Below are 20,709 nucleotides of genomic sequence, written 5' to 3' on the forward strand. Positions count from 1 at the left end.
TGACCATAATGGTACTTTTAACACACTTTAATGGTATTTTTTTTCATAAAAGAGTGGTACCATTTTTTTCAAGAGTTATGTTGATTGGTGCACAACTTCAATATGCAAAATTTTAATTTTTAATAAAATTAAAAGAAAATTAATATAGAATATTAAATACAATTTTTATGAAAAAATATATTTTATTTTAGTTTTATATTAAAAAATTCAATATTTTAATCAAGCAAAAGGTTAGAACCACGATCAAAATTTTATTTTATATAAATAAAAAAGTTAAACATTTTAACTAATTTTATTTTATATAAATAAAAAATTAAATATTTTAACTAAGCAAAAGGTTAGAAGTCTAGTAAAGTTAAAATGATGGTCACTGATTTTGATTTCTCACATCAAAATTTTAAAATTAAAAAATATAAACAATAAAATAATATGACGGGATATTTTTATGTAATTTATATATGATAAAATTTATTAAATAAATAAATATTTTATTTAGCATGAATATATAAAATCTTATGTTCTAAATCTCTAAATTTGTTACTTATGTATTTATTATTTTATTAATTTTTTCTCATTAATTGTTTATTAAATATTATTATTATTATTTTATGTTTAAAATGTCCATAAATAATTTAAATCAATAAATATGAAAAATGTGAAAAAGTGTAAAAATGAAATTAAAAAAATTTCATGAAATAATGGTAACTAGTAGGATTAAAATATCGACAATTTATTGTGAACCTCGTCGTTAAATATCGACCTTACAATTTTTTTACAATTTATCGTGAACCTCGTCGTGGTCAAGGGCCCGGTCAATCTTTCTTCGCTGCAGGGCTCAAACCCCCACCAAAAGGTTTGCAATGTGTTGCGCCAACCACCGGGGCAAGATTGTCCCTTAATATATAAGTTGCACCAAATATATATATACTCAAATTCAACATATAAACATAATTTTTTAAAAATGTTTTAAAGAACAAATTAATTATAATTATTTTATAATTAAATGAAAAAATTTCATCTATTTGAATACCAAAAATATAAAAATTATCATGATAATTTTCTTCATAGTGTTTTTAATATCATTAATATATTAATTAAGTATTAAAAATTATACATATATTATCATTTATTTTATATCATTTAATAGAATTGAATTAAATGAATTATAATTTTAATATCAAATATATTTTTAAATTAGACATATTATAATCAAATATCACAATATTATTATCGAATGATATTTGATATAATTTAATAATAAATGTATACTTATGAAATTCATATATATTTTTATTAATATATACAATATTATTATCAAATATAATAAATTATATTATATATATCAATTACAATTCTATTATACTTGTAATTTTATTTTTAAGAGTTTTTTCTTCCATTTTTATAATTTCTGATCAATTTTAGGTTCACCGATATTTTGTGTCAGAATATCCGTCGATATATCTCTGATATATCTGTAAAATGAAAGTACCGATATATCTGTAATTACTGATATTTTCATCCTTGGTAACTAGCATATTGTGGACCCCGCATTTCGGCTCATGCGTTTCCCACTCGATGGCGAGCTCGATTTTTGTTTGAAAATTTGATTTTTATTGATTAAGAAAAATGACTTGGAGTCGCCACTTATTTTTGTTTTATTTTTAAAGGGTAAACAAAATAAGAAAGAAAAACCCTAAGTGTAACTCCTTATTTTGGAAAAGGTGGTCTGTGAAAAACCGGATCGGGTCCGGGGGTCAGGTTACTTATCAGGAAGGTACGGTATGAACCGTAGCACCCCTCTAAGTCCCTAAATGGGTCTCTACTAATAAAATGAAGCAATCATGGCAATTAATTAAGAGATCAATGAATACCCGAAACTATCATGCACATATGAGAGTCAGTAAAATGCATATAGACTAACCAGATTGGGAATGAGTGCATACCTGGGCAACGAACCATCATGCGCTATCAAGAGAGGAGGGTTAATACACAATTAAAAAATGATCTCATGCATGGCAATTAAATCAATCAATCAGTCAATCAATCATGAAATCTTATATGTGGGGCCCCCACCAAAGCCCATTATATTTTGCATGAATTAGTCTCACAGATTCCATTATTCTGGAATTATGAAAATAGCATTCATGCTTATGTAAACATCAAAAGAAATAGAACATTATTTAAAAAAACAGAGTGGAATTAAAGCTATTCGAAAGAAAACTGGATTTTTGAGATTTATTTGGAAATTAGAGTCTCGAAAATTATTTGAAGATTGGAGTCTTGAAAAAATAAATTTAAGAATTGGAATTTTGGATATTAAATTTGAAAGAAATTAGAATTTTGGAAATCGGAAATTAAGTTCAGAAATTGGGATTAAAAAAAATGTTTAAAAAATGGGATTTTGAAATAAATAAATGGAATAATAATAATAAGGACGAAAATAATGATTAAATAAATGAATGAGAATGCTGGAATTTTTGAATTTGGAAATTAGATTTAGAAGTCAGAAATTTTAAAGAATTGTTTAAGATAGAATTTTAAGATAAATAAACAAACTATTAGTGATTAATTTAATGTGAATATGGGAATTTTCAGGATTGGGAATTTAATTCGGAAATCAGAAGTTTTAAAGAATTTTGATTTAAAATGGAGTTTTGAAACAAATAAATAAAATACTAATGATTAAATAAATTAATGGGAAGATGGGGAATTTTTGGGACTAGGAATTTAATTCGAAAATCAGAAATTTTAAATAAATAGATTAAGAATGGAGTTTTAAAATAAATGAATAAAGTATTAGTGATTAAATAAATTAAAGTGAGAATGGGAATTTTCGGAATTTAATTCGGCAAACAGAAATTTTAAATAAATAGATTAAGAATGGAGTTTTAAAATAAATGAATAAAGTATTAGTGATTAAATAAATTAAAGTGAGTATGAGAATTTTCGGAAATTGGAATTGAATTTTAAATGTCGGAATTTTGAAGTATTATTTGAAGGTTAAAATTTTATAAATTGGGCTTGGGAATTGGAAGTTAATAAAGTAGATGCAAGCAAATGGGCCAATTTTAAAATGGGTGAATAACTCAGTGAGGCCTTCTCTTCCTCATTATTTTTTTTTTTATCTTTTCGCTTGGGCCTGGGCTTCATCACAAGCTCAAAACCAACAGCAAAATCACCTAAGCCCTCAAGCCCATTAGCCATTGCGGGCATCTCCTATGCAGGCGCTGCCACCCACGGCTTCTCTGCCCAAAGGTCTCCAAGAGAAACCATGGGCTTCTCAAGTTCCACCTCCGCACCTCCAATATCACCGGCACCGGCTAGAGTTTCAGCACCTCAATCGCCGCCATCCGAATGACGCTTGGATCCGACGACGAACTGGAGGGCAGCTATGGCGGCATGCAGCAGCAGCAGCCGCCGCCTCCTGGGCGCGCCGGAGGTGACCCTCGGAATGCTGGCCGACAGAGTGGAGGATGCCGGGGTCGTGGAAGGGGGTGAGGGAGGTTTGGAGAGAGATCTAAGGGTGACGATGATCTTCTCCAAGACAATAACAACTAGGACGGCGGTAGAGGAGGATGCATGAAGATCGAAAAGATTTGAAAGCTTAGGAAATTTCGAGTGGATTTAACACATGAACAGCAGCGTATCCCTTATGTAACTCATGCAAGTGAAGCAAAAATCAAACAAACGGGACCTTTGATGGCCAAAACAAGCATCCACATACCAACAGCAAAAATAAAAAAAAAACCATAGATCAATAAGAGGCATGGTGTGACTGTAAAAATGGAGAACCTAAGTGCCGGAAAGTCAAACCTGAGAGATTCCCCCAACAGAGTCGAAGTGGTCTCGCCGCCAGCAAGCTCTCTCCTCTGATCAAAAATCCCTCCCGCTCGCTTCTCTCCTGTCCATCTCCTCTGGAACCCGCCTGAAGAAATGCCCCTCCGATAGCTCTCCCTGGTTCCGTCCCCTAAAAAATCCTTCCTCTCATTTTCTGCCCCAAAAAAAACTCTTTCCTCCAATCCCCCCTGCTTACTCTGTTTTTCCCCCTCCTTTTCTCCTGGCAGCCTCTCATTTTCTCTGCCCTAGGCCACCCACATCAGTCTCCCTTTTCAGTCCTGTCCCGTCGCCCTCCATACAGCCCATCCTCGGGTTGACAAGAAGATAAATAAAAAATAATGGCAAAATGCAAAAACTTGCCACCTGAAGGGGGGTCTACACATATTAAATAAAAAAAGGTAAAAAGTAGCATTACTTTCTAGATAAAATAAAGAAAGAGGAAAGAGAAAAAACAAAAATAATGTGATATGTTGGTTCGTCAAATATCAAGCTTTAAAAGAATTGATAAGCATGATGAAACTCTCGACTTGTCATGTGAAGGTTAAAAATAAGAAGAAAAAATTAGTTGGCTTATGGAGGAGAGAAGAGTTGAAAGATAATCTCGGAATTTTAATCATGTTACTATTGGAGTGCATGTTTGTAGAATTATTTTATAAAAGTTCTTAAAAACTACATTTTTTTAGTAGTGTACCTTTACATGATTCTCCCTTAAATAAAATATGAAACATTAATTAAAATAAACTTTATTCTTACATTATATATTTAATACCTCTCTTCCTTTTTCAACTATTTTCTTGTTCTTCGATGTTAAATCAATAACTAATATTTATCCATGTAATTTCTAGTGTTTTGAAAACTGGATCGGATCAATCATTGGACTGTCAATTGGTGACCTTATTAGTCTGGTCAGTAAAACAAACCGTTCATAGGTTGGACCATCCTCGAATCATCCAATTTCCTATGAAATTGACAACTATTGTTTGACCGAAAACATGTTGGTTTTTTCATTCAATTGACACAAAAGCTTCCCCCTCACCAACAAAATTGCATGATAGATTTGAACCATGTACCTGTGGTTGACAAAATGAACTCGTGACCACTATACAATACAATTATTTTAATAAATATTATAGAAAATATTTATATGCCTCTTTTTCAATTTCTATACTACTTAAATATTATACATTTTTATATAATAAGATTTAATATATTAATACATTTATATTTATCTCTTATCATTTAATTTGACATATCAAATATAAAAATAAAATATCATTATAAATTATAATTAAATTAATTTCTTAAAATTATTTTAAATTTTAATAAAATATAAATGATATATTTATGACATCACCAGTTTGATTACAGATCAACTACCGGTCTAACTATTGAACAATGAACCAATAACTTTTTTACTTCAATGCTAGTCCAATTTTTAAAACATTGGTAATTTCTAAGGGAAATACCACATCTTCTCTTTCCATAATTCGCTTATCATCAGATTTCATATTCGATGATGAAATTGGATAAGAAGTTTCATCCTTTATCATTCTTCTTTGATATCTTGCCTCTAGTCATTGATTGTACTTGATTAAAATAAGTGTATTCAATATTTCTAGTTCCAATCAATTTCTCCTCTTAGAATGCATCTATTTAAAGATCTATTAAATTTTGATAGTTCTTATCGACAATAAATATGATTTTGCATCATTTTTCATATCTTATCAAATGCACACCAATTTATTTCACAACTTATGAGACTACAAGTTCGACTAAGAATGTGAATGACAAGCTGTCGCAATTCCTTACAAAATCCTCCGAAGGATTCCCACCACAATGCTATAAATTCAAAATCATAATATTAATTACTACGATCATTTAACTAATATATTGTGTCTTATCCTTTGATCCACATAGTTTACTTATTCAATTAAATTTACCTGATTTCTTTTTATTCCTCATGTTGTTTGCCATATCTATCCTATAATGAATAAGGTTGATTGAAAAAAGAATAAGTGAGAAGCGGGTTTTGTAAGGGTGCCGCCTTAACCCAATGTCATTAATGTCCTAAACGAGTTTAGAATTTCTAACCTCTCTCCCATACCCTAACTTATACAATCAGACTAATGACTTGTTTGTCCAATTGAGGATAAAAGCAGCACCAAATAGTCAATTAAGTATCACAAATCACAGATGGATAATTTGTTTCACCTAATAGTAAACAACTCAAGCTAAAATCATATCCACATAAACCCAATTAATTCAAATGCCCATCTACTAGGAATGGTTCACAAAAATAGGAACACATCTTAATCATAGCAAAAGGAAATAACATCCATTAGGGTGCTGAGGAAACTGATAGAAAGAAAAAAGGACAAGATCAAATTCAATGAAATGACATTTATGCATGAATATGCAATTTCCCATGAATTTCTCTCATCAATAATTCATCAACTATGAATTAATATAGAAGTAGAACTTCAACTACTTACTACTACTTCTCATTCCTCCAACCTTAACCAAACCACCAACAGTAAACTAACATTCAAAATCAACTCATCCCCATCATTTATGGTCATATTCTCTTATTCTTCTTCATATCCTTCAGGTACCCTACTCAATGGTACCCTTCATTCCTCTATCGGTCTCTTCACCTCTCATTCCCCTTTACCCATTAACATCAAGCCAAAACCCATCATCACCACCAATCAAACTCATCACTGCCACCCAAATAAGACCTTAGAATTTGGTGGGTCTTGGAAATGGAGAACCTTGACCTTAGGGAATATAATAAAGTGGGCTCGACACCAAGGTGAAGCTATTTGTCTTTAAATTTTAGAATAAAAATATGATTGAAATTCATAAAAATCATAGATACATAGAAAATCCAAAAAATAATCAGATTATATTTTTAAAACAACAACAAAACGAGATGAAAATATACAAAATTATTGAAAAAACTCTAGCATGTATTCTCTTTCGCCCGCTCTAACTTTTTTCCCGACTAATTTCTCAGATGTAGCAAAATCATTCAGGTTTTACCAAATCTAGAAAACACAACTTCAAAATATATGGAAATGATGGAAATATGAGATGTGTTGGTGAAGATAGAGTTGACCTTGATCTTGTGCTAGTGGAGACACTCTTAGTTGTAGATGTGTTGGAGGAAATATTACATTTGAGAACACAGAGAACACTAGATTAAAAACACGGAGAACATTTTTGCTTTTTTTTTTTTCTTTAAACAATATAAAAGACGAGGGAAACAACTTTTTTTGTTCTCTAAAAAGAGGGACTTTGAAAACACAATGTTGAGAACAAAAGTACACCCAATTCCAAAATATGTTTTTTTTTTTTTTTTTTCTATTCTAAAATCTTTATTAACTACCATTAACAATATAAATACAAATGTCAACTAAGGTTAATAATCATAAAATGTAAAAATAAAAATAAATGAATTAGAATGATAGAATACATGAATTTAATTTCAAAATTCATCAATCTACTAATAATAAAATATAAAAATAACACAAATTTGGGAAAACAAATATAAAACTAAAAATTAAAAATAAGTTAAATGATAGGATATCGGTTTACACTAAACATTCATGATCTATCAATAATAGAATATAAAAATAATAATATTAAAGCAAAGAGGTAAGATTAAATCAAAAAGGTAAAAAATATTGATTTCTACTTACAATTCCTTATTCTTTGATTATCTATTTACATTATATACCATTTTCTTTATTTCATCTATTTATGTTTTTAGTTAAGAAAGATGACACTAAACAAAATATAGCTCGAGATTCAATAAATGAAGTTATCTCTATCATTTTTCAAAAAATAGTCTTCTCTTTTACCTTTTAAATAAAAGGATTATTTTATTTTATTTTCTTTCACTTTTTCCTTTTAGATATAATATATGAATTGAGTGTTGGTAATTTTGTCTCAAATCATTTATTTTTTATTTTTAGGGAAGTCGAGTATAGTTTAAATTTGAATAAATTACCTTGTAAATTGCCTTTTTAAGTTTGAATTGGATTAGGAAATTTATGAGTCTATTTGGTAAATGTCTTTTTTTTACAATTTTTTATCATTTAAAACAAAAAAAAATAGGACAATATGATTGAAAACTAGAAAATGGAAAATAGTTTTAAGGTCTTGTGTGGTAACTATTTTTTAAAATAAAAACCAATTCGATGAATTACGCCTAAAGGTTCACATTAGAATAGTGCTAGTTGATGAGAGTCATTTCATAAACAAAAAGAGTGAAGTAAAATTCATTTGGGTTATTCTCTCAATTACAATAAAATGCAACTGGATCTAGTATGAGTTGGCGATCAGAATGTATATGGATAGAACTTATAACGGGGTCTCGAAAAACAAGTAATTTCTGCTAGGCCTTTATCCTTTTTTTAGGTTCATTAGGGTTCTTATTGGTTGAAACTTCCAGTTATCTTGGTAGGAATTTGATATCTTTATTTCCGTCTCAACAAATAAATTTTTTTCTACAAGGGATCGTGATGTCTTTCTACGGGATTGTCGGTCTCTTTATTAGCTCCTATTTGTGGTGCACAATTCCGTGGAATGTAGGTAGTGGTTATGATCGATTCAATAGAAAAGAAGGAATAATGTGTATTTTTCATTGGGGATTTCCTAGAAAAAATCGTCAGATCTTCCTCCGATTACTTATGAAAGATATTCAGTCCATCAGAATAGCAATTAAAGAGGATATTTATGCCCGTCGTATCCTTGTCCTTTATATGGAAATCAAAGGTTAGGGGGCCATTCCTTTGACTCATACTGATGAGAATTTGACACCACGAGAAATGGAACAAAAAGCTGTTGAATTAGCCTATTTCTTGCGTGTACCAATTGATGCATTTTGAAATGAACTGATTTCTTAGTAGGAAGGAAAAATGCAAGAATCCACCATTCCTTTTCTATAACATAAACTTAACTGAAGTTTTTTCAGAACGCTCATTTGAGCCAAAGCAGACGTATACGAAACAATCATAAAAAGAAACTATTTTTTTCTGCAAAAATAGTCTTTTATGCGTATGGAAATCTACTCATAGTAACAAAGCAAGTAACAAATCGAAAAACTCCCATATATCAAAACATTTCGAAATAAAGAATTTATTTTAGGTCCAATATTTGGAATTGATACGCTAGATGCAGATAGATCATATCTTGTAAATTCTTTTTTTTTTTTTTTTTTTTGTCAATTGGCGTTTCTTTTTATCCTTTCTTTTGTGTTCCTTAATGACTAAACCTCTTATAATGATAACTATCAAATTTCTATCTTGTTTTGCCACTTCATCCCATCACAATATTCTTCAAAAATTTATCTCAATTATTTCGGTAGCCAGCAAAAGTTTTTCGAAATATTAAATATTTTGATAGAAATGGTTGAAAGGGAGTTTTTTTGTCTTGAAATCTGAATAATATTCATTAAAAAAGTGGTTCTTTCGGGCATTCTTGGGCATTCATCGAAATGAGTGCTTAGAATTTGACCAATTGCGAAGATATCTAGAAACAATATTTTTTATTATTTCTTCATTCGAAGTGGACTCTTATTCTATTTTGTATTCTTTCTAGATTCAATGACTAACTTCTGAATCGTAAATAAAAAACAGAGAATAGATTCATGGGCTCAATACCTTGTAATAGAACTCATGCTTGACAGAACTATTAGATCGAGAGTTGACAATTGAATTGGGTTCATTAACAATTCACAGCTGAAAAAAAAAAATGACAAAAAAGAAAGCATTCACTCCCCTTCTATATCTTGCATCTATAGTATTTTTGCCCTGGTGGATCTCTCTATCACTTAATAAAAGTCTAGAATCTTAAGTTACTAATTGGTGGAATACTAGGCAATCTGAAACTTTTTTGAATGATATTCAAGAATATAGTATTCTATAAAAATTCATAGAATTAGAGGAACTCTTCTTGTCGGACGAAATGATAAAGGAATGCCCGAAAACACATCTACAAAAGCTTCGTATGGGAATCCACAAAGAAACGATCCAATTGATCAAGATGTACAATGATGATCCTATCCATACGATTTTGCACTTCTCAACAAATATAATTTGTTTCGTTATTTTAAGTGGTTATTCTATTCTGGGTAATGAAGAACTTCTTATTCTTAACTCTTGGATTCAACAATTTCTATATAACTTAAGCGACATAATAAAAGCTTTTTCTATTCTTTATTAACTGATTTAAGTATCGGATTCCACTCGCCACATGGTTGGGAACTAATGATTGGCTCTGTTTACAAAGATTTTGGATTTGCTCATAATGATCAAATTATATCTGGTCTTGTTTCCACATTTTCGATCATTCTAGATACAATTTTTAAATATTGGATCTTCCGGTATTTAAATCGTGTATCTTCATCACTTGTAGTGATTTATCCTTCAATCCATAGCAAATGAGGCATTTTTTCGAGACTTTGGAAAGGACTGGCCCATGAGAGACATTTCAGACACCTTCTCACTAAGGAGAAATTTCCAATATACTGAATCAAATTCCCTAGCTAAATAACCAACGGACGGATGAAGAAGACAGAGCAGACCAATGAGTGTTGGCCCAATACAGCTCGACCGGGATATTTGATTGAACAGAAGACCGGTTGGCCGGAGATCAAGATGAAAGGAATTTCCTCTCTAAAAAGAACTCAACGGACGTACCAGTAGAAGATATCTTATTTGAAAGCGAAAAATCGAAAATCGAAAAAGAGAAAGCGCCTAACTCAACCGCCGACCTTATTCTGCCTACTACTACAGTTGGTTATTCCAAATCATCATTCACCAAAAATTCGCATCTTCTACACGTACTTACGAATCAATTTCCCTCCCCACCTACTTCATGGTGGCTACCATCTCCCACTTCTGCTATATATATATATATATATATATATATATACTATATTTGATATAGGGTTAATTTACCTATAATACCGGATGATCATAATATCGTGTAAACTCGGCTTATAAATATGAAATTTATCTTCTTCTAGGGCATGAACGGGACCGATGCCACTCCCAAAAGAAGTAAGGAATGTGCCTGGTTTGGGGTATATTACATACAAAAGAAAGCATTCTTCTTTCGTCGTAGCCGCACCTCCTTACTCTGATTTGACAACTCTATAATGGCGAATGAATTTGAGATTTATCCAGCCAAGGCAATCAAATCACTAATATGCCACCATCCTCCTATAATATGGATAGGGGGAATTCGAGTCATCAATGAAATCCACACCCACACACCAACGGAGAGATGAGAAAGGTAAAGGAGACATAAGGTGGACAAAGACGTTGTTTGCAAGAATACGGTTTAGGACTTCTGAATAAGGCTACACTCCTTCAAGCCTTTGAAACTACCCCGGTTGTATGAAAGTTCTGTGATCACTTTATAACAATCTTTCTAGAGCTAAATGCAGAGAGATAAATTAGATTGCACACGGGAATGATTAATTGTGAATCCCTATAGATATGGAGGAAATTCAAACTATGGTTAAAAGGCTTTTGCTTCGCACCTTTAAGGAAGTATTAAAGATAAGAAAACTCCTCCGATTTTGAACATTATTTATGACATACATTTGAAGATCTCGAACATGTAATAATATAATAATAAAGAAAGAAAGAGAGTTAGATCTACTAGTAAAGGGAGTTTTAACAGTGTTATGAATACATTTTTTTAAGCTTTGCAAGTCTATCTACGGTCTCAAAGAAGCACCCCGTGCTTGGTACAAAAAAACTTAGCTCTTTTATTCTCAATAATGGATTCACCAACTCCCACTCTAATACCTCCTTGATGCGAATCATAGCTATTTTTCGCACCCAAGTCAATAGACTAACCTTTCTTGCTTGAATCAACTAGAAAGTAGAGTGTAAGGAAGGCGATAGACTGATTTAACCTATTCATTCTATAACAGAGGTGATGAAGATCTTGACTTTGAATCTAGATGATCGATTAGAGCCCCTCTCCCACCCGATTTGATCTCCCATTCTCCGGCGATGTGAAATCCTTATATAGAAGAGACGTTTGTTGTGTGAAAGTGCTTCTCTCCTACATGTTCAGGAGTAGCAGTTGCGGCTAGCTTTACTCTTTCTTAATAGAATCCCCAAACCCTTATCAGACTCGAATGAAGAATCTAAGGGATTTGAAAATGCCACTTGTCCCCTCAGGTTCAAAGACAAAAGCCAAATTCCTTGACTTTTTAGGAGTAGAATTCAAGGTTATGAGCGCATTGGCTATTTCTAACTCTTCAATCGCCATTTATACACCATTTGAAGAGAGCTTCCTTATAGGAGATTGAAAAAGCCATTTTCGTTAGACCCACTTGGTTATAGTAGAATGAATTTTTCCCACTAGAGAAACTAGAAAAGGTAGTTCTACTGGCTAACTAGAGACAACGCGGATGTCCTCTTGATTCAACAACTCAACCCTTCTTCAGGTCTCTCTAGGCTGAGAGGACACTTGTCATTCTAACTACCATTAAGAATTCCTCCCATTTTATGAGCTTGTAAGACCCGTCGCCGTCCCCGAAGAAAGGGAGAAATAAGAGCTGTAAGCACTTTACCCCTAGGTGAAGGAGTTAGAGAGCAAGTAGTTTTCATCGCTTGAAGGTCGATCTGTCTATATCAAATATAAAGTTTGATCCTTTTTGTCTTGTTGTTCTTCCTTTTTCTCGACTGGAATAAAACATGCTCTCTTTGAAAGATAACTCGAAGAGGTCGTCCTCTTGACTCAGGTGCTAGAAGAGCCAACCAAGGGCTAAAGGACATTAAGGGATGGAAATTTTGTTTTACAAAACAATAAAACATAAAAAATACATATGATTTAGAAAAAAAGAGTGAAAAAGTAAATGATTAAATAGATACATAAAGGGTGTATTGGTGTTGGGGCGGAGAGAGATTGAGAGTTTTTGAGTCTATATTTATGAAGTTTACTAATAAATGTGATCTCGGTCTCCCATGATATAGGCGACTAAACTCAACCATATAAATCTTTTATTTTTTCTATTTCACTTTATTTTTCTTGTTACTTTTGAGTATTGTGATTTTTCCAACAAATGGTATCAAGATTTTCCTTTGATGGGGATTTATTGTTCGTATGAGGCAAAACTCACCTGTAGTCCCAAACAACTTACGCTGATGGGTTGGTTCCTTTTAACTAACTGCCAAATACATCCGAACATCATCATTTTTCAAGAGTGAAAAAAATGTACAACACTACCAAGATAGAGGAAAAAAATACATCTTGCAGACGCCTAGGCGCCAGCTGAAAGATTTTTGGCAGGAGAGACATGGGCAACGGCACCCCTTTCAAGTTCTGAAAATTTCTGATAGACTGCTTTGAGCTTGTTCTCTGCAGCTCCCAAGTGAAAGCTAACCAGGAGCTTCGCACAGTCCCTATTGAAGCCAACAAGAAGAGATGAAGTCATGGTACACCAGTAAATATTGTCGATTAGAATACTTTTGTAGATTGAATTGGACTAGATTAAGATTACATTAGTTGGTCTTGAGTGTAGCCCGTGTAGTGCTTTAGAGTTGCACTCCAGAGAGGGATCCTGCGGAGGGTGCAACGAGCCGCATATACTGCTGAAGCAGCAAGCATCGATGGGGAGTACAATATTGTAGAATAGTTCATCAGACCCAGTTCAGTTAGGAAAAACACCATCTCTTCCATCTACAATAGAGCGGGGGAAAAAGACCATTTATGATGATTTCCTCGCTTGAAGTTTTCCAAAATTTCAGTGAGAGTTGTACCTCTTGATCCGGTGCAACAGAAGCTTTGATGTACCGAACTAGGAAGACATATGGTGTAGGAACTGTTAAGTACCATTCCAACTTTGTCAAGATTGATTTCTCCATTTGGAGTATCTGTTCCCTGGCATAGGCATTATCTGATATGCACACAAAGTCATTCACCTGAAAATGAATTCCAAAAACCCATATTAGAGAAGCTGTAGGAGCTTTCAACAAATGATGACATGACACAACACCAGAAGGGAAGAACACCACCTCTGGTGCCCAAATTTCTTCATATTTGCAAGCAATCAGCATTGAAGTGATGCCAACTAACTGAAGCTCGCTCCTAGATACAATTTTTGTCGACAGGTATCGATCAATAATGTTTATGGTAAGATAAAGCGTTTCAGGCATAAGTTCAAGCTTTCTATGAACTTCTACCAGCCAATCTATTAGGATTGCTCTCATCTTGGAATTAATATCGGTCTGCAAATCCATATAATGTATCGTTCGATTCTCATCCTGCACAAAAAAGCTTTTCTATGAAAGATCAATATTGAAAGAGCTAGATGGAGTTTAAAAGATCAATACTTCTGTCATCTTGTAGAACTGATAGATGTCATCAACATATTCAACAGCAGCAAGTTCATTATCAACATCGTCTGCATCAATGTTTATTATTGGAACCCTCGGCCTATCAGTGAGTCGACATGCAGCCTGATCAGATGCATCAAAATTAGAACACAGCAAGAAAACAAGGCACCAAAGAAGATTTCAAGAGAGCCAGACCATCTTGCTTTGAGTAGTGAGGATTGAAGAGAGGGTCTTGACCTTCTTAGTTAAGGACCCTTGTGTTGAAGGTTTACTCTTATCATTTTCATCTGGGCTAATGGTCACCACAGTCTGAGGTTTCGGCTTCTTTCGAGCTTTTCCAGGGGCAAATCCATGAACAGAAACAACTTCTGCAATGGGTTTCTGTGCTCTCCCATTTTCCGGTAATTGTGCACAAAAGCTCCTAAAAGGCAAGAATTTAACAACTTGAGCAAATGTTTTCTGTGCATTTGTGCCTTAAAAAGTTTTGAAAGGAGAGAGTCAGATGTGTAACCTTGTAAGGGGGCGAGAAATCTGTGGATTGAATGTCCCTTCCCCTGCTGGAATAGTATCATTCATAAGATTTCCGATTTCTCTGAGAGCTTGCCGGTTTCTAGCCTTTTCTGGGGCATTCTTCTGCTTTCCTCCTGAAGACACAGCAAAATTTGATTCATATCCAGCAACAAACAAAACCCAGAAACAAAAAAGAATCCACCAATGTAGAGAAAACTTCAGAAAGTAAGAACAGACTGCATAATAAATCAAAGAAATAAAAAGCCTATGCTGTTGAACGAACCCAGATGTCAGCGGTTATTAATCCAACCAAACATATTTAAAAATGGAAGAAGAGAAATTTCCAGAAAGAAGAATTTAAAAACCCAATCCGCATAGTCAAAGGAAGAATTCAACTCTACATGCATACAACATCACAAATCAATGAACAGAACCATGAAAATCAATGACGAACGAACAAAATTTCAGAAAACAAACAAACCAAAAACCAAATTAGATTAATCTAAAACCTCTTGGTTGGTTTGGAACAGGAACAACTCTGGAAGCCATGTCAGATGATTCTTGGTGGTGGGCTATCTCCGATCCTCGCCACCAAGACCACCGATCAGAACCCAAAACCTCTCTTTTCTCTCTCTCTCTCTGGGACTGAATAGTTGGGCTCTTTTGGAACGTCATTAATAAATATATAGCTTTTGGAATAGACGCGACCCTCCAACGGTCATATTGTATTTCCAATTTTTCCATAAATAAATAAATAAATAGTTTTTAAAGGCATTTCGAAATTATAAGGTCCAATTAATGTTTTGTTATTATTTCTTAATATTTATGTTGTTAGCACTAGCAAAATTTATAATATTAAAAAGGTATAATCGATTAAACAGGACAAAAGAAACATCGAATTACAAATCTAACCTTTTGCCAAAAAAATACTTATTTTTGAAGAAGAATACCCACGTTTTTCTCTTGTAAAAATAATATTTTCTTTCAAAATAATGTAAATAATAAAAATATTGAAGGATATTTATGTATAAAATAGACTATTTTTAAGTTCAAAAATAAGAGAAAATTTTGTAAATTAGAGATTTTTTTCATTCTTTTTAATCAATTAATCTTATTAAAAACTCATCTACTTATTTAATCAATACAAAATTAAGATGTTTAGTATGAGTTGGCTTTGGTTGAATTCCTATTGTATCAACTATAAATAAGAATATTTTCCCCTTCTTGTAATAAATTTAAATAGATTTTCTTACTTTAAGTGACTCATGAATTAACATTTTAGTAAAGATGAATTAATTTTGAACTTATTTTTTCGATTAATTCACCTTTGCTTTTCTTTTTTTCTTTTTATTTTAAACCTTGTTGATAAAAATTTAAAGGCGAAAATATGACTTTTAAAACTTTTTAATGGGCCTTTCTTTTTTGAAATTATGAAGTCATGAAATTAAAGTGTTTGCTGTGATTTTTTTTAATATTTATTATTAATAAATTTATATTTTTAATATATATATATATATATATATATATGTATGTATGTATTGTGTTCAGCATGAGATGACGTTGGGAGTTGAGTTCTTTAGCGAGGTTATAAGTATATATTTGACCCTAGGGGTTCTATGATTTTTTATGATTAATTTTTTATTTATTGATTATATATTATTTGTTTAGTCTTATCATTCAATAATAAAAAGTTTCAAATTTATTCTTTTAAAATATAAAGGGATTATTGTCAATTTTTTTACTTTTTCATTTCCATTCCTATTATTACCAAACATTTCCATTCCTATTATAAGTATATATATTCAATGTTTACTAAAATGTTAATTCATCTTTACTAAAATGTTAATTCATGAGTCACTTAAAGTAAGAAAATCTATTTAAATTTATTACAAGAAGGGGAAAATATTCTGATTTATAGTTGATACAATAGGAATTCAACCAAAGCCAACTCATACTAAACATCTTAATTCTGTATTGATTAAATAAGTAGATGAGTTTTTAATAAGATTAATTGATTAAAAAGAATGAAAAAAATCTCTAATTTACAAAATTTTCTCTTATTTTTGAACTTAAAAATAGTCTATTTTATACATAAATATCCTTCAATATTTTCATTATTTACATTATTTTGAAAGAAAATATTATTTTTACAAGAGAAAAACTGGGTATTCTTCTTCAAAAATAAGTATTTTTTTGGCAAAAGGTTAGATTTGTAATTCGATGTTTCTTTTGTCCTGTTTAATCGATTATACCTTTTTAATATTATATGTCTGTCAGCAGTCTTCTCAGCCTAAAGCAGCCTATCTGCAGTCTTCTCTGCCGAAAGAAGGTTTTTCAGTGATTTTCAGTAGAAAAGTGAATTTTACTATTCACTATTCATGCACGTGACTACTATTCATTTTTTTGCCCCTTTCTTCAGCTGAAGACTTAGGTGGTGTTTGTTTTTTGGCTGAATAGAAAAAGTCAAATATTTTGGATTTTTCTATTCAGCTAAAAGTACCTTATTGATACTAACCAACATAATTAAAGTGAACTTATTATCAATAAGTTTAGTTTAATGATGTTGGTTGATGTCAATACATTACTTTTAGTTAAATAGAAAAAGCTAAAATATTTGGCTTTTTCTATTAAGCCAAAAAACAAACACAACCTTAGCCTTTTCACAAATTAGAAGACGTAGATTTGGCTTAAGAGAGTATAGATTCTCAGTCTTATGGTAATACATCCTTAGCATACGGTACCCTAACTCTTCCTCACTCAATTTTTTATCATTCACCAGTGGGGTAGAATGATTATTCTCACCATTTTCCAGTGGGGAAAATGAGGCTTAAGCTTTTAACATGAGCTTATGAAAGTCAACTAATTCAAGTTATATATATATATATTTCAACCATAGATTCCTAAATTCATTCAAACATTAAAAATGAAATCACAAATTCATTATCATTTCATAATAAATAGGAATAAAAACAAAATATTCATTTTCATTCCCCATTCCAGCGTACCAAACACTCCCTGATAGTTTATGTTAATAATAAAATAACACATTTTTAAAATTTTAAAAATATAATTTAAACTAAAAAGAATTAAAAAGTAAAAGTATAAAAACCATTCCTAGATAATTATTTTTTAATTATTGTGAATGATTATAAAATTTATATTAAAAATTCAATTTTTTTTCTCAAAATTAGAATTTTCTCACGTTGAAAAAGCGAAAAATAAAGAAATTATATATTATAAAATAATTACCCTTTTTTTCTAATAAAATAATATATTTTTGAAAAAAGAAAATCTCAATCACAATCTCTGATTATTTTTATTTTTAATTAAAATAAAAAAATTTAAAATATTCATAAGAGACAAATAATAATGATGGTTACCAAATTTAATTTTTTAATTTAAAACATACTTATTTTCTAATTATAATAGGTGTCATGAAGACCTATTTTTCTTTTCAATATTTATAAATGTCCTACTATTATACTAATATCAAACCATGAACAAAAAAGACACGAGAGAAGAGCCTTTTTTTTTTTATAAGTTTTATAAGAACTGTAGACTGTATTTGAATAAGATTATTATTTTAATTTTTAAAATTCAATAAATAATAAAATATATTTTTTATTAAATAATAAGAATAAATAAAATTAACTATATTTTATTCATTATAATTAATTAATTTAATAAAAATAACTATTTATTTTATTTAATATTAAAATTTTATATTAAAAAACAATAAAAAAATATAGAAAATAAATAAAGATCTTATTAATTTATTATAAAACATATTTCCAATTTTAATGTAGATGATACTTGAATTACAATTTGAAATATTGTTTTATTTTTAAACAATAAATAAAATTCAATCTTATTTCTCTATGAAAAAACAAATATAATTTGCCCTATTAATATAATCATTTAATAAATATAAATGTTTTAAAATAAAATATATTCAAATATAACTATAAAATAGATGAACATTATTTTTAAAAAAAAAATTAATTAAATAATTAAATATAAAAAAATGCTATTAATTAGCCATTCACATGCTTTCACAAGCAACAAGCCTTGTTCTATATAAAGGTATAATATATTTATATATATATATATATATATATTATATTTTTTAAAAATATTTTCCATATTTTTAGTTAAATATATTTACGAATAATATAAATTTCTTTTTTATATTTTCCATATTTTTAGTAATTATTGAGAATACTTGGGGAGAATAGATGTTCCAAAAAAGATTTCAAAAACCTTGGTTAAGAGTTTGCCCTAATCTAAACACATCTTTTATGATTTGAATCTGGAAATGGTAGAATGGTAATTTCATATAAATATTTTTTTCTATATTAATTGTGTTTTTCTAATGTTTATTTATTTTATTTTTAATTCATAAAACTTGATTAGCTGATTTGGTTGTTCCGATCACCCAAACAAACCCTCACCCCTTTCTTGCTCTATTTCTCTCTTGCTCTTTGTCACAAGATGCTTCAAATGAGCCTCCCGATGAGTTTATATAGAGCATAGGAAGCTTCTAGAGACTCCTACACTTAGCAATTGGTTGGAAGGGTGTGGAAGGTTCTAGAGATGCCAATAGATGTCTACATATCTCTACACTATGATGGAAGGTATGAGATGAGTCTAAGGCTTTCTAGAAAATTCTAGAGATCTATTGTATATTCTTGTACATAGAATTGTGTAGGGTGTTTGAGAATATTCATGATTTGTAAGGAATCCTCCAAGGTTCTAGAGTGTTCCATTGGTGTCTATAAATAGGTGAGGGCCTCATTTGGCCAAGGCACAAAGCAAGTGAGTTCCAAAGCACTTGTAAAGCTTTCTTTGAGCAATAAAAGCTTCCATTCTTCAAGAGTTGCCTACTACGCCTTCTAAAGCTTACAAGTTGTGAGTATCTTAGCCTAGCAAGTTAAGCATCGGGAGTAAAATTGACTTAGCAAGACAAGGGTCTTGACTTGTCTAAGTGTCGCACGAGCTTAGGAAAAGACTAAGTCCACAATAGTTGGTATTAGAGTGCGGCTACAAAGCGTGCATAATAAAGGAAGCATGTTGGGCTCCAATGTGGACGAGACTAGTGAGCAAACTCGTGGGAGGGAGATCGAGCCTACTGCACGGGGTAAAAGCAAGAAGGATAAATCTCATGATGTCTTAGCCAACATAGAGGCAAGGCTAGCCATGGCAGACAATTGGGATGGGTGGACTTGATCTAACAAAGCATGGAGAAGGGCTTAAAAGATCTAAGGGAGCATATCCAAGATCTTCGTGATAGGGTGCTAGGCTCACAAGTTCAACCGGTGTCACACGAGGGGTTCATGTCATTCCAAGACAAAGTCATGAGCATGTTTTCTAGCATGAAGTCAATGGTGGAGGCCTTGGCTACATGCATGGAGGCCCGAGACCAGGAGGTTCGACAAAAGCTGGCCATCTATAAGATTATTGTATCAACACAAGTCATGGCCACTCATGAGGCACCAAGAGTGGAGGTGCCCAAACCACACACGTACAATGGCAAGAGGGATGCCAAGGAGTTGGACAACTTCTTATGGCACGTGGAGCGCTACTTTGAGGCTATCACACTAACGGATGAAGACATTAAGGTGTATACTGCGACCATCTACCTCACCAATAATGCTACTCTATGGTGGCATTGGAGGTTTGCTGATATAGAAAATGAGACGTGCACCATAAACACATGGGATGTCTTTAATCAAGAGATCAAAAAGCAATTCTACTCTGAAGATGTGATTTACTTAGCAAGGAAAAATATGAAACGTCTCAAGCACATGGGCCCGATTCGTGAGTATGTCAAAGAGTTCTCTACACTTATGCTTGAGATACCTGACATGTCCAAGAAGGAACTACTGTTCAATGTCATGGATAACTTGCAAAACTTGCAAAGCTGAGCCAAGTATGAGTTGAGGAGACATGGTGTCCAAGACTTAGCCACAACTATAGCGCTAGTGAAGTCCTTGGTGGA

The 20,709-nt window shown here is 31.6% G+C and overlaps 1 protein-coding gene across 1 annotated transcript; it reads right to left on the minus strand.

Annotated features, from left to right (window-relative positions):
* Positions 1-12,996: 12,996 nt before the first annotated feature.
* LOC100254743 (G2/mitotic-specific cyclin S13-7) lies at positions 12,997-15,343 on the minus strand. The gene is made up of 8 exons (XM_059737257.1): positions 15,221-15,343; positions 14,713-14,845; positions 14,439-14,622; positions 14,199-14,324; positions 13,881-14,129; positions 13,626-13,787; positions 13,367-13,545; positions 12,997-13,268 (listed from the first exon to the last, which is right to left on the minus strand). Exons 1-8 carry the CDS (start codon positions 15,258-15,260, stop codon positions 13,127-13,129), a joined length of 1,215 nt encoding a protein of 404 aa, XP_059593240.1. The 5' UTR covers positions 15,261-15,343; the 3' UTR covers positions 12,997-13,126.
* Positions 15,344-20,709: the final 5,366 nt, after the last annotated feature.

This window comes from Vitis vinifera, chromosome 6, assembly GCF_030704535.1.
Source record: "Vitis vinifera cultivar Pinot Noir 40024 chromosome 6, ASM3070453v1".
NCBI lineage: Eukaryota > Viridiplantae > Streptophyta > Magnoliopsida > Vitales > Vitaceae > Vitis > Vitis vinifera.